Source organism: Typopeltis vanoorti, chromosome 19 (genome assembly GCF_054136105.1).
Source record: "Typopeltis vanoorti isolate ZY-2024b chromosome 19, IOZ_Tvanoo_1.0, whole genome shotgun sequence".
NCBI classification, from domain to species: Eukaryota; Metazoa; Arthropoda; class Arachnida; order Uropygi; family Thelyphonidae; genus Typopeltis; species Typopeltis vanoorti.
The window spans coordinates 76,877,501-76,889,842 of record NC_143567.1 but is presented as its reverse complement, the minus strand read 5'-3'; the positions used below and the strand labels follow the sequence as shown (position 1 = coordinate 76,889,842).

The 12,342-nt window shown below is 34.9% G+C and overlaps 1 protein-coding gene across 2 annotated transcripts in view; it reads left to right on the top strand.

Moving 5' to 3' along the window:
• The first annotated feature begins 3,326 nt into the window (after positions 1–3,326).
• Positions 3,327–12,342, top strand: part of LOC150096262 (lambda-crystallin homolog) — a 44,215-nt gene continuing 35,199 nt past the window's right edge. The window contains exons 1-2 of one of the 2 annotated variants that reach the window (XM_090409230.1): positions 3,327–3,473; positions 11,480–11,714. In XM_090409230.1, the coding sequence (XP_090265356.1) occupies positions 3,439–3,473; positions 11,480–11,714 (270 nt within the window). In that variant the 5' untranslated portion in view covers positions 3,327–3,438. Of the gene's footprint in view, positions 3,474–3,997; positions 4,024–11,479; positions 11,715–12,342 lie in introns of those variants that run through there. The other variant, XM_090409231.1, reaches the window with a different exon arrangement.

Below are 12,342 nucleotides of genomic sequence, written 5' to 3'. Positions count from 1 at the left end.
TCTTCTAAATTTACTGCGATGGAGCATGATGATCTTTTTCCAATTACTTTTGTGAGCTGTACCCAAATTCTGTTTGTCCATAGTAGGCCAACTTGGAGAGGGGAGGGAGTTTGTCTTTAGCCACTTTTTCCTTTTCCTTTTCCCCTCTTTTCCCTTTGCTATCAATTTCGGGGATTTCTCTTGGAAGAACAAAATTTATAAACAGATATGGGTCAACTCTATGGGGTCTCCCCTCTCACCTCTCCTTGCAATTTTTTTATGGAAGATTTTGAAAAACAAGCTCTTGACTCAGCACCTCTCAAACCTTCGATCTGGTTAAGATATTTAGATGATATCTTTTCTATTTGGTTTCATGGCCCAAACACATTAGACACTGTACTCTGTCATCTCAATAGTTTTCATTTTAGAATCCAATTTACATGGAAAAGGAAACTAATAATAGTTTGGCCTTTCTAGACACCTTGGTCACCCACTTACCTAATGGTAACCTGTCCTTTTCAGTATATAGAAAACCCACTCACACAGTCCGATACATTCACAAACTTTCCCATCATCCCCCCTCCTCTCAACAATTGGAGTCGTAAAAACACTAACCCATAGAGCTTATAACATTTGCGCTAATGAGACCTTTCTTGCAACAGAACTCAATGATGTACACCACACTTTTCTTTCTAATGGTTACAGTTCCCACAATATGAAAAAAAAATCAATTCTTTTCCCCCCAATCCACGACCTTCAGAAAGATTTTAGCAATCCTATCGCTGTTCCCTATGTCCAAGGTACATCATAAAAAATATCCAGAATATCCGGCACTTTCAAGCCCCCACTTAAAACTAGCTACCCTTATCTGTTCTACTAAAGACAAACTCCCTCCCCTTTCCTCCAAGTTGGCCTACTATGGACAAACACGAAGATTAGGTACCATCTGAATGGAAGAACATAAAAAATACATCTGCAGTCATGACTATGGCCAATCTGGGCTTGCAACCATGCTTTGAATACATCTGACAGAATCAATTGGAAAAAGGCCATCCTGCTCCATTGCAGTAAATTTAGAAGTGAAAGGCTGTTTTTAGAATCTACTGCTGCTCTTAAAAATCAATTTAATTTGAATAAATATAGTTACATAAAACTCCCAAAAATATGGGAAATACTAATACTTTGAGATTCCAGTTTACATTCTAGGCCGCCGACAGGTATCCATGGAGGACGCCCCACCTAGTTAGGACTGTAGTCTTTCGTCCGCGTGTTTCAGTTAGTTTTGTGCTGCCTTTATGTGAGTTGCAGGTTTCATTTTGTATTCCCTGATGATGTCTCTGTAACTTATATGAAATATTGGAAGCATTGAATAATACTATTAGTCGTTTCCAGGTGCTGTTTCACTCCATTAAACTTATCATGACCACCAATTTGGGTAAAGTGTGAAGTCATTGTATAGGACACAGAAGATATTTTTCATCAAGTTGCAAATGGTGAGAGGGGAAATACTTGGAAGTCGAGTAAATGTGTGATCATCTATGAGAGGGACAAGTGAGTGGCATTACTGGAAAACGTGATAAGTGCAACAAAGGCGAATCATGATATAAAAGACAGGTATGATAGCGCCTCCTTCGACTGTATGTTGCGCATTTCGATTGGAAAAGGCCTAGGTCTGATTCTCTTCATGACGGGAGGAATCTTTATGTGAATATTTTCAATTGAAGGTGAGTTAGCCGATCTCATACGGAGGTAGCAGGGTTTTTCATCCCTCATACAACAATCGGTTCCTCTGAACACACAGAATTTACAGACAAATGGTGGTGGGCAGTAGATGGCGTTGATGTAGATGGATGGTAGTAGAGGTTCCGTGGTGGTGGAGACGGAAAGCTGTAAAGTAGGTGTCCTGCCTCGATGAGTTTTCTGACTTCTTGGAGGTCTCACGAAATAATAATAATAATAATTATGATAAACATTTCCTAAAGCATGGATTGTCTAAATCTTTATGCTAGCTTCTTGTACCTATTCACTGAAGATTAGATTAAGCAATGGTGGTATAGTGGTTAGCATAGCTGCCTTCAAAGCAGTTAATGTGGGTTCGATTCCCAGCCATAGCAAGAATTTTCAGCCTGGCTGGCCGAGTGGTTAGCGTGTCCGCACTCCAGTCAAGAGGCTGCGGGTTCGAATCGGCATGGGTGTTTGTGATTGTCTGTGGAAATACCAGTGGTGGTGGTCGGCATTAGATGGCGTTGGTGTAGTTGCGGTCAGTTGGTGGATTGTGAGTGGTGGAAGCAGATTTGTAGAGTAGATGCCCTCCCTCGATGAGTCTTTGGGCTCCCTGGAGGTGACAAATAATAATAATAATAATAATTTCTCAGAAACCAATTATATAGTTGCTGCTGAAACTTTCGACACTTGTGCAATTTAAATATGGTCTCCATCCATCCACTCGAAAATCTGTTCTTGATAGCGCTTCATCTTTCAGATGAAACCACTCTTCTGGATGGTAATAGTCTTCTGTGTGAGTAGTGAGTTTAAGATTTGATTTTTGATCGAAATGCATAAAATGGCATCTGTGTACAGTGTATGTATGTATATATATATATATATATATATATATATATATATAGAGAGAGAGAGAGAGAGAGAGAGAGAGAGAGAGAGAATGTATTTTGAAGTGAGTTAGCAAGCTTAATAGTGAAAAGTAAACAGACAATACTCAGTCCTGAAGATATTTTCAGGCGCAAACTTTGTTTGCTCACACTTGGATAAAGGATTAAACTAAATTTATTATAGTCTAACCAAGTGAAAAATAAACTTTCAACATCTTTCTCTAAATCCAGAGTAATTTAATAAAAAGGTGGCACAAAGTTTGGCAACTCCTATAGGTAAAGATGACCTCTCCATTGCTTCTGCCTGGATCTCCACTTCTGGGCCTGACTCCCACTGAAGAGACCTCTTCAGTGGGAGAGGTCTCTTCCCTTACTGTGGCCCTTCCCTTAATGCATAACATTATACATATCCGCGAGGAGATGTGTTTGGCATTATGGGAGATACTGAGATAGGAGTGATGTTAGCTTGGTCCACCTTTGCTACGAGTTGCCCGGTGTTGTACTACCTTACCTCAGTCCTGAAAATATTTTCAGACGCAAACTTTGTTTGCTCACACTTGGATAAAGGATTAAACTAAATTTATTATAGTCTAACCAAGCGTAAAATAAACTTTCAGTATATCAGTTAGATGGATGCTAAGCAAAAAGAAAATATCAAAGAATTTCTATTTCTATATATTTGCAATATAGTTGTGAAGCGCCATCCGGTTTTTCAATCTAACGGGCCAGTGTGAAGCACGTGGTTATGTTATCACGTTTAGAAGTAATATGCTTTAATGTATAGCTGCATTATACATTAGAACTTTTGAGGGAGGGCAAGAAGTAGTAGTTCAGGAAAGAAAAAGAAAAAATGGCCAGACAAGAGAAAGTCGGAATTATTGGCAGGTAAGAAAACTTAAAAACGTATTATCTGCTCTTGCATTGATTCACTAGCTTATTTTCTTAAGTATGAAGAACGATGATAACCAGAGTCTCTCAGCAGAATCGTTACAATTGTCCTACCCATTATAGTTAAAATAGTGTATTGGAACATGCGTTTTAGACTAAAAGGTTAATTTTTTTTAGAAAGTGGCGGGGGGGGGGTGAGAATATGAGTGCGCGCGCTTGTATTCATATTTATTTAAAAATTGTACGATATTCGCGCCTCTTAAAAAAAAGAATGGAGTGAAAATTATATTTGCAGGAGAAAAACTTGCCCCGTTATATGAAGTCATTTAAATGACTGAAAAGTGATGTTTTTTTAATTAGTAACAGTACATAAATGTGTGTTAAATTATATAATCAAGTGTATATTAGATCAGTGCGCGCGCTTGTATTCATATTTATTTAAAAATTGTACGATATTCGCGCCTCTTAAAAAAAAGAATGGAGTAAAAATTATATTTGCAGGCGAAAAACTTGCCCCGTTATATGAAGTCATTTAAATGACTGAAAAGTGATGTTTTTTTTTAAGTAGTAACAGTACATAAATGTGTGTTAAATTATATAATCAAGTGTATATTAGATCAAGCATTATTTCCAGCATTATGTGTATGTTCATATCTTTAATGAATACCGCGTTTAAAATGAATTATCTTAAACGTAATTAGTACATTAATAATATGTGCCATCTATGTATCATAAATGTTAATATACAGAAAGAGTGGTTAGGCATTCTTCCTTTCAAATTATGAGGTGGCCAAAGTGTAGCATTCTCGATTGAGAAAAGATATGTGTAACTAAACAGTAAGCAAAGAGCAGTGCATTTGAAATAATCCCAGAAATTTGAAGGAAGAAATAGCTAACTCCTATTACATACTTAGAAGATATATTAGGTGGGAGTTAAAGGAATGTGCAACTCAATTAAAAAAAAAAAAAAAACAAGAAAGGAAGGAAGAAAAGTTTGATGAATTAAGTTCATGACCAGTAGGAAATGCATTCTAGAAGAGCAACTGCCATGGTAAGGAAAGCTGAACAGGTCAAAGGAATTCGTAGACAGTTAAAAAGATTATGGAAAGGATAATTATAATGAATGCAGATGGTAGGAAATTAATAGCAGGAGAGGAAAAAGTTGAATTATTAAGTAATCATTTTGCCCCTAGGTATATTATCCACTTGAAGGTAATATTATTATAAGGGCATCTCAATGAGGTCTAAGGTTTTTGCACAGAAAACTCGCACTAATATTTATTTTTGCACTGTACTGCATGTTAAACTAATTTAATGAGAAACTTGCAACTGCCTCTGACAACCTGTTTCATTCATTTACCAATCTCCAAGCAAAAAATCAAGTCCTTATACTCTTGCTAATCACACCTTTTACACAACTTCGATGGTTGGTCTCTTGTTTCCCTGGCCTATATTGCTATCTTTATTCTGTGTCAATATTATAAAACTCTTTTAGCAAACTTGTTTCTCAGATGTCTTCTTTACCTATCGATCATATTTTGTAATCCACCACATAAGGAGCATTTCACAGAATTGCTTTCTTGGTCACCTGCGTTTCAATCCTCAATGCCACTTCAAGGGAAGTGCATTCTAGAAACTCAGGCAGCTAAAGGAGTTTTATTATATTGACACAGAATAAACTAGATATGGCTGTATTATCAGGACTTTACTAAAAAAATAGAGGTGTAGTGTCAGTAGTATTTGATGAGATTGAAATACTTGCATGAATAGAAATAGATGAACTGAAGATGTTCAAGATATTGCAAACTTTTAATATAAATTAAGGATTATATTTGATATCAGCATATGTGTTTTAAGAAAATGTGCATGAGACAACTGGCAATATGTATGACCAAGATAATTTAAGTTTTGCCACCAAAGGATTTAGAGAGAATTGAAAGATAAAGATAGTTCCATCATGTAAATAGGATCTGAGACAGAAGTGGCAAATCTAGACAGTTGAAGGCCATAATTCAGGAGTGGATAGATAAGAAGATATGTGGGGGTATAGCATGGCTTTGTGAATGGGTATTCCTGCCTCAGTAATTTACTCGCTTTCCACAATAAAGGTTTCAGTTGTTAGATAAGGGGAAATGGTTGGCACATATTTTTGAACTTTGCATTGAACAGTATATGCACGATAAGTTATTGCGTAAATTGTGGCGAATTGAAGTATTGTTTGCTTGGATAAGAGAGGATAGTAGAGAACATTACATAGTGCAAGGAGCATATCATATTATAAGGTTCCATTTTAACCACCTGTTAATGATATGGGATAGTTTAAAGAAGCATATCTAATTGTTTGTTGATGCACCAAGCTGGAAAAGGTAATAGTAAATGAAACAAAGATCCTGTAGGAAGATTTGAATTGACATATGGACAAATAAATAATGGATGCTTTTTTTTTTTTTATTTATTTTTTATTTATTTTTATTTTTTAAGTAGGTTGGATCAATAAGTTTACAAGTACAGGACTGTAATGCAAGAAATTGATGAGGCTAGGGATAAGGGCAAAGGAATTAAAATTCAGGGAACATATTGCAGAAATGGAATGAATGATTATTGGAATGTTGAGAAAAACACTGTCAAGCAAGGAGAAGCTCCTCAATTATGTTCTTTTTATAAGGCTATTCTGATATGTAAGACCTTGAAGATATGACCACCTCTGGACTATTATGTTCAGATTTGGCCATTTCATAGGGAAGAAAGTGATGGATAAGATTGAGACAGGTAATAAATTATGAAATCTATAGAATGTTCACTTTGAGAATATGTTAAGGATTTGTGGATTGCACAGAGTTTAATAAAAAGGTGGAAAAGAGTGGATGTGATAGACATATTAGTTATTTATATGTTGCCACCATATTAGTGCACTGAGTAAGAATGTGGACTAAGTTTTGTGAATAAAAAGTGGTGAATGAGTGTTGTGCATTCAGAGAAAATGAATGAGCTGAGGTTATTGTTTTTCTAATTGAGGATGGGGACCTAATTAAAACAGTTATTTCAGCCATTTGATAAGAACCACCTTTTGGTAATATTCATTCACATACTTTCAGAATGAAGTGTTTTTTCATTATTTCAGTATCATATTATATATATATATATATATATATATATATATATATATAAAACAGTAATTCATTGACATTTCATGCATTACATCACTGGCAGTGGTGGAAAAATAGTCACTGTTTTAAATACTTTGTGGTTACTTATGTGTGTACTAAGAATTCACTCAAAAGCACTGCCTTGAGATAAACTGTATGGACATAAGTTGCAGTTTATTATTATTCAGGCTTCCATGGAGTCAAAAGACTCATCATGGGAGGTCCTATCTAACAACATAAAGTCTGTCAAGACTCATCGAGGGGGAGGTGCCCCCTAAGAAACACAAAGTCTAACATACCCCTCTTTAAACTCATTGACCGTTCTCGCTCCCACCAGGCAATGCATTCCACGGTTCAACCACCCTCCACGCAAAGAAACCACTCCTTACCCTCTTGCTCACAGTTTCCTTTCGTAACTTCCAGGGATGGCCTCTTGTCATCACTCCTTCCCGCTGTTCAACAAAGCAAAAGAACTCCCCAGTGTCAACCCTGTAACCACCTCTCAACAATTTAAAAGTCTCAATCATATCACCTCTCCTTCTTCTATCCACCAAACTCTGCAGTCCACATTCCCTCAGCTTTATCTGCAAATTATGCCTATAAAACATAAAAATTCATTAAAAAAATTGTTTATATTAAGCTAAGATTAATAAAAGCTCTTATTTAAAAGCCATGCTAAACACAAAATTTAAAGCTATAGCAGTACATATGTTGTTTTTGTGCTAATCAGGTTTACTTCTGTGAGTTTCTCTTGATCTTGCATAATATGTGAAGGCATGCTTATTACCAGAGCTGTCATTATAGCTAGAAAATTCTTCCAATCCAGTGGTCTTTTAAGATATTTTTTATTAGTATGATTTTTAATGAAATTATCAGTGGTGTGAAAAGTAATATAAGCAGTTGTGCTATATTTTTTTAAGTTTAATAAAATATATGTACTGCATATACATAATTTCTTAAGAAAATTGTCTGAATAGAATATCAGTGCTAGAAGCTTCGGTTCTTCCTGAGAAATAAATGGTTTAAGTAAAGCAAGAATATTATGGTAGGGATAATAGTTTGCACATAAAGAACATAAAAATTAATTTGATAAATAGAAACCTTAATTCTCTGCCCATCAAATAATATTTTTAAGTCTTGCTTAAGCACATTATCTGAAATTTTTATTAATTTATATTAAAATAATGTATTATTAAATTACACTTAACTACAGCAATAGCATGGGTTTGAAAAAAACAGGATTAGTTCTTATCAGTATCCATCTGGTTGAATCTCTTTTAGTGATGTTTTTATCATTTGGAGTTAAGTGGCTTTATCTATGTTCAATGAGTTATGATGATGCATAAAGTGAAAACTTCAAGGTTATCTTTATGAAATGGAAGCAAGCATCTCTAATGCATTTCAAGTAAATTACTTACAGCAGATGTACTGCTACATTGATGAAAAACTGGAAACAAAAATATTGAAACATGTTTGCTTTATAATTGACAGAATTCAAAAGTAGTTAGGTCAAATTATGTTGGTAGTTGTATTGATTTGACTTCATTAAGGTATGCATTTATACTGGAATAATAATAACAATGAGGATGCATTGTGAATTAGTATTACTACATCACATAATTTTGGAACATAGTCTTTGATTGTGAATTGTATTTTATAGTCATATTTTAAAGAGCAAAAACTACTTATGTAAACAGAAAAATCTTGGCTTTTTGGTAGGTGATAACTGTATAAAAATAAGTATTTGGAACAGCCATTTATGTTATATATATCTTTTGTATATAATTGCCTTATTATTATTATCCTAACTCCTTATGGAGTTGAGACTTATCTAGGAGGTCCCTTTGTCATACATACAGCTCATCGTACCTTGCCTTAAACACATACAAATTCTCTGCAGACACCACGCACTCAGGCAATGCATTCCAATCATTCGCAACTCTACATGCAAAATTCTCACTCCCTTGTTCACACCCTCCTTATACAGCTTCCAGGAATGACTTCTTGTTCTCTCCTGATGTCTCACCATTTTTTGAAGAATCTCTTCAGCATTTATCCTATGACAACCCCTTAACCATCTTGTACATCTATCATATCACCTTCTTCCTCCTATCTGCTAGACTTTGTAATTTGCAACTTCTCAACCTTTCTTCATATTCAACATTCTAGAGATCAGAAACTACCTTAGCCGATCTTTTCTGGACCCTTTCCAACATCTCCTTATCATTTTGAAAACCAGGTAGATCTGTGCACAATAGTCCATATGTGGTCTAATCAAGGTCTTATATAATGGAACAAGAATCTTCTTACTTCTAGAAGTCGGTAACCTCTGTATAATTCCCGGAATTTGTTGTGTTGTCTTCACAGTTTTGACAATGTGTCCTCTAAATTTTAGATCCTCCACCATCATCCCAAGATATGTTTCCTCCATCTTTAACATTATATCCCCACCAAGCATAAATTCTCCATCTTTGTTTCCCAAACTTTAAAACCTTACATTTTGGCAACATTCCTGTGCTCGTTCACTCAATCTATGCGAGTCTTCTTGTAAGGCCAGAACATCTACTCTACTCTATATTTCATCCCTACTCTTTCATATGTTCATCCCAATTTGCATCATCTGCAAAGTTGGCTCCTGAGGCAACACCATTAGTGACTTTCCTCTTCCAGGATATTGTTATTATTATTATTATTATTATTATTTGACACCTCCAGGGAGTCCAAAGACTCATCGAGGGAGAGTGTGCCAACAGCATCGAACGATTGTCCCCTTCCAACTACTAACCGCGCTCAAACTTACTTAACTGAGCCATTAGTAGCAGAGGCTCTACCAATCGACCAACCTTTGCCGGCGACCAATATTGTTCCACCATGTACAACTTGCTGATAGCTATCAGATAGCCAATCTCCAATCCAGTGCACTAGTCTAATATCCCACCCCACTCCCTCTAGTTGACTATCAACTTATGTGGTAATCTATCAAAAGCCTTTGCAAAATCTAAAGTTACTACTGTGTATCCATCTTCGTTTTCCAATGAAGCCATCACTTTATTGCATTAAGTAACTAGATTACTAAAACATGACCTCCCTTTAGCCAATCCATGCTGTCCATCAAAGATATCATTGTTGTCAACCCAATTCTGGATGCTTGTTCTCACCAGCCTCTCCAACACTTTAACCATAACAACTGACACCCAGATAGGCCTATAATTTGATGCTTGAGTTCTGTCACCTCCCTTATGAAGTGGAAATCTTGCCTTCCTTCCACTCCTTTGGAACTTGACCCAGTGCAAGACTCATATTAAACAAACATGTCAAGGCAGATGCCAACTCCTTGGCATATAATTTTCTCCAAGCACAAAATGCTATAGAATTCTGTTCGCATAAATATAATATATTATATAAAACTGTGTTGAGTTAGATGAGAAAACTGGACATAATACTTGTGGAACTTTGTAAAGACAATTGATATAATGCCATAGAAGGCTGCTGTATAAATTGGGACAGAGAAGATGATCAGCTGACAGCATGGATAAAAGAATGGTTAATTGACAGGTATTAGAAAGTTGTGTGAAAAGGCAGAAATCTGACAGGGACTAGACACCAGCCGATTGTTATTTCTTAGTTGATCGCAACTGCAGTATCAAGTTAATTGCAAGTGGGGTGGGGAGTATATCGCACACAAATTTATGACTATGGAGGTCCAGAATGTTAACTAGAAAAAAAAAGATTAAAAATCATTTTATCACAGAAAAAGTGATTAAAAAAAAATCCTCCTGCAAATGCAGTAAATGGACCACAGTATTTTTACCACAGTAAAATTACTGTGGTCCATTCAGTCTTGCAATCAGTCTTGCTTCACTGCAGAAGGTGTTTCTGTTCTATATGTCATTTTAAAATAACTTCCATAGTTTGTTTTTACCCTTCTCACTTAGTTTTCTGTGACCAGCTAAAGTTAGCATAAACAGTAAATGAGAATTATTCAATTGAATCATTTCATTATTCTTCTCATTAATAGTGAGTGCCATTATCAATTGTTATTATTATGTGATACCTCCAAGGAGTCCAAAGACTCATCAAGGGAGGGCACCTACTCTACAATTCTGTCTCCACCATTCAATTCACCAACTACAGTGAACTGCAACTACTATCATCATCTACACCAATGCCATCTACTACCTACTAGTATTTTCAGACAATCGCAAACATCCATGCTCACGGCAAAATTCTAATCTGCAGCCTTTTTGCTGGAGAGCGGAATATGCTAATCACTTGGCCAATCAGGCTAGCTCATGCTCAAGACATATGGCACATGTTTAAGAAAATTTTAAACTGGATCAGAGTTAGATACAAAATCTAACTCAGTTAAATACAAAATTCACTTTTTTTAAGGATTCTCTCAGATGATTTCCATATTTGATTAATTTTAGTGGAATTTTTGAAACATTTTAATGAGATAAAATTTGATCTCAATAGTCTTATGCATAATATACTGTTATCAGAAATCTTATTTTTGAGTTTAAACATTCATTTGCTTGTTGATTTATTAAACATGGAATTTTATCCTCCTCCTCTAATAAGTAATATATCATGTCTGAACACTCCTTGGGAGTACATATTGGTACCTGGTATTTTGGTACATATCGGGAAATTGATGATATATAATTTTTTCCCCTCCTTGAAATCTCAATTGGTTCTTAGTAACTTTAGTTTATTTTCTAGCAAAGTTACTAAGAATTAAAAACTATGTTAGCTTTATATTGCAAGTATTACTTAAATACCTGTGTACTTTGTTTTAGTGATAATTTTTTTTTTTTAAAGAATGATACTTATTCTATTTTGAAATTTCTTTTTTAGTGGTTTCATTGGCCATAGTTGGGCAATGTTGTTTGCCGGTGCTGGTTACAATGTGTCCTTATTTGATGTTGATTCCAAACAACTCAGTAAAGCAATGGAAAGCATTAAACAACAGCTGAAGGCATTAGAAAGTTCAGGGATGTTGCGAGGAAAGCTAACGGCTGAAGAACAGTTTAGCCTGATAAGGAAATCTGAAACTCTTTCTGACTGTGTCAAGGAATGCATACATGTACAGGTAGGGAACTTCAGGAAAAATAAGCGAAATATAATAGAAATATAATAGAAATCTACTTTTTATTTGACTTCTGATATAGAGACCACATGTTTATTAAAAAACCTAGTTTTATTAAAGTAACAATAAAATCCAGCAAGTTTTGCAAGTAGTTAGACTTCCATCATCACAGGTACAAGACTTGTATTCATTAAAAAAAAAAAAAAACTAGAAAGAATAATTGTGACAGATTTTTTTGTGAAGTTCAACAGTTTAGAACATGAGTGGAAAAACTTGTGCATATGATTGAATCTAGTTATTGCTGTTACGTTCTGTGACATAATATGTATCGCATCCCAGATTTACTGCTGTTAATCTTAATAAATGCAGACACAGGCTTGATATAGAATTAAAACTTCATTTTAATCAGTAAATAAGTATTTGTTATAATTTATATATTTATTTTTCCCCCAAACATCATCAAATTTTATTATAATGGACTTTTACTATATTTTATAGCTGTTATATTGATCTTTAGTTTTCATATAAGGTTGAGCAAGGAAAAGTGAACAATCCAATACGTTGTAGTAAGCCATAAGAATGAATTTTCTTAAAAAAAAAAAAAAAAAAAAATTATAAGTATAAGATACTG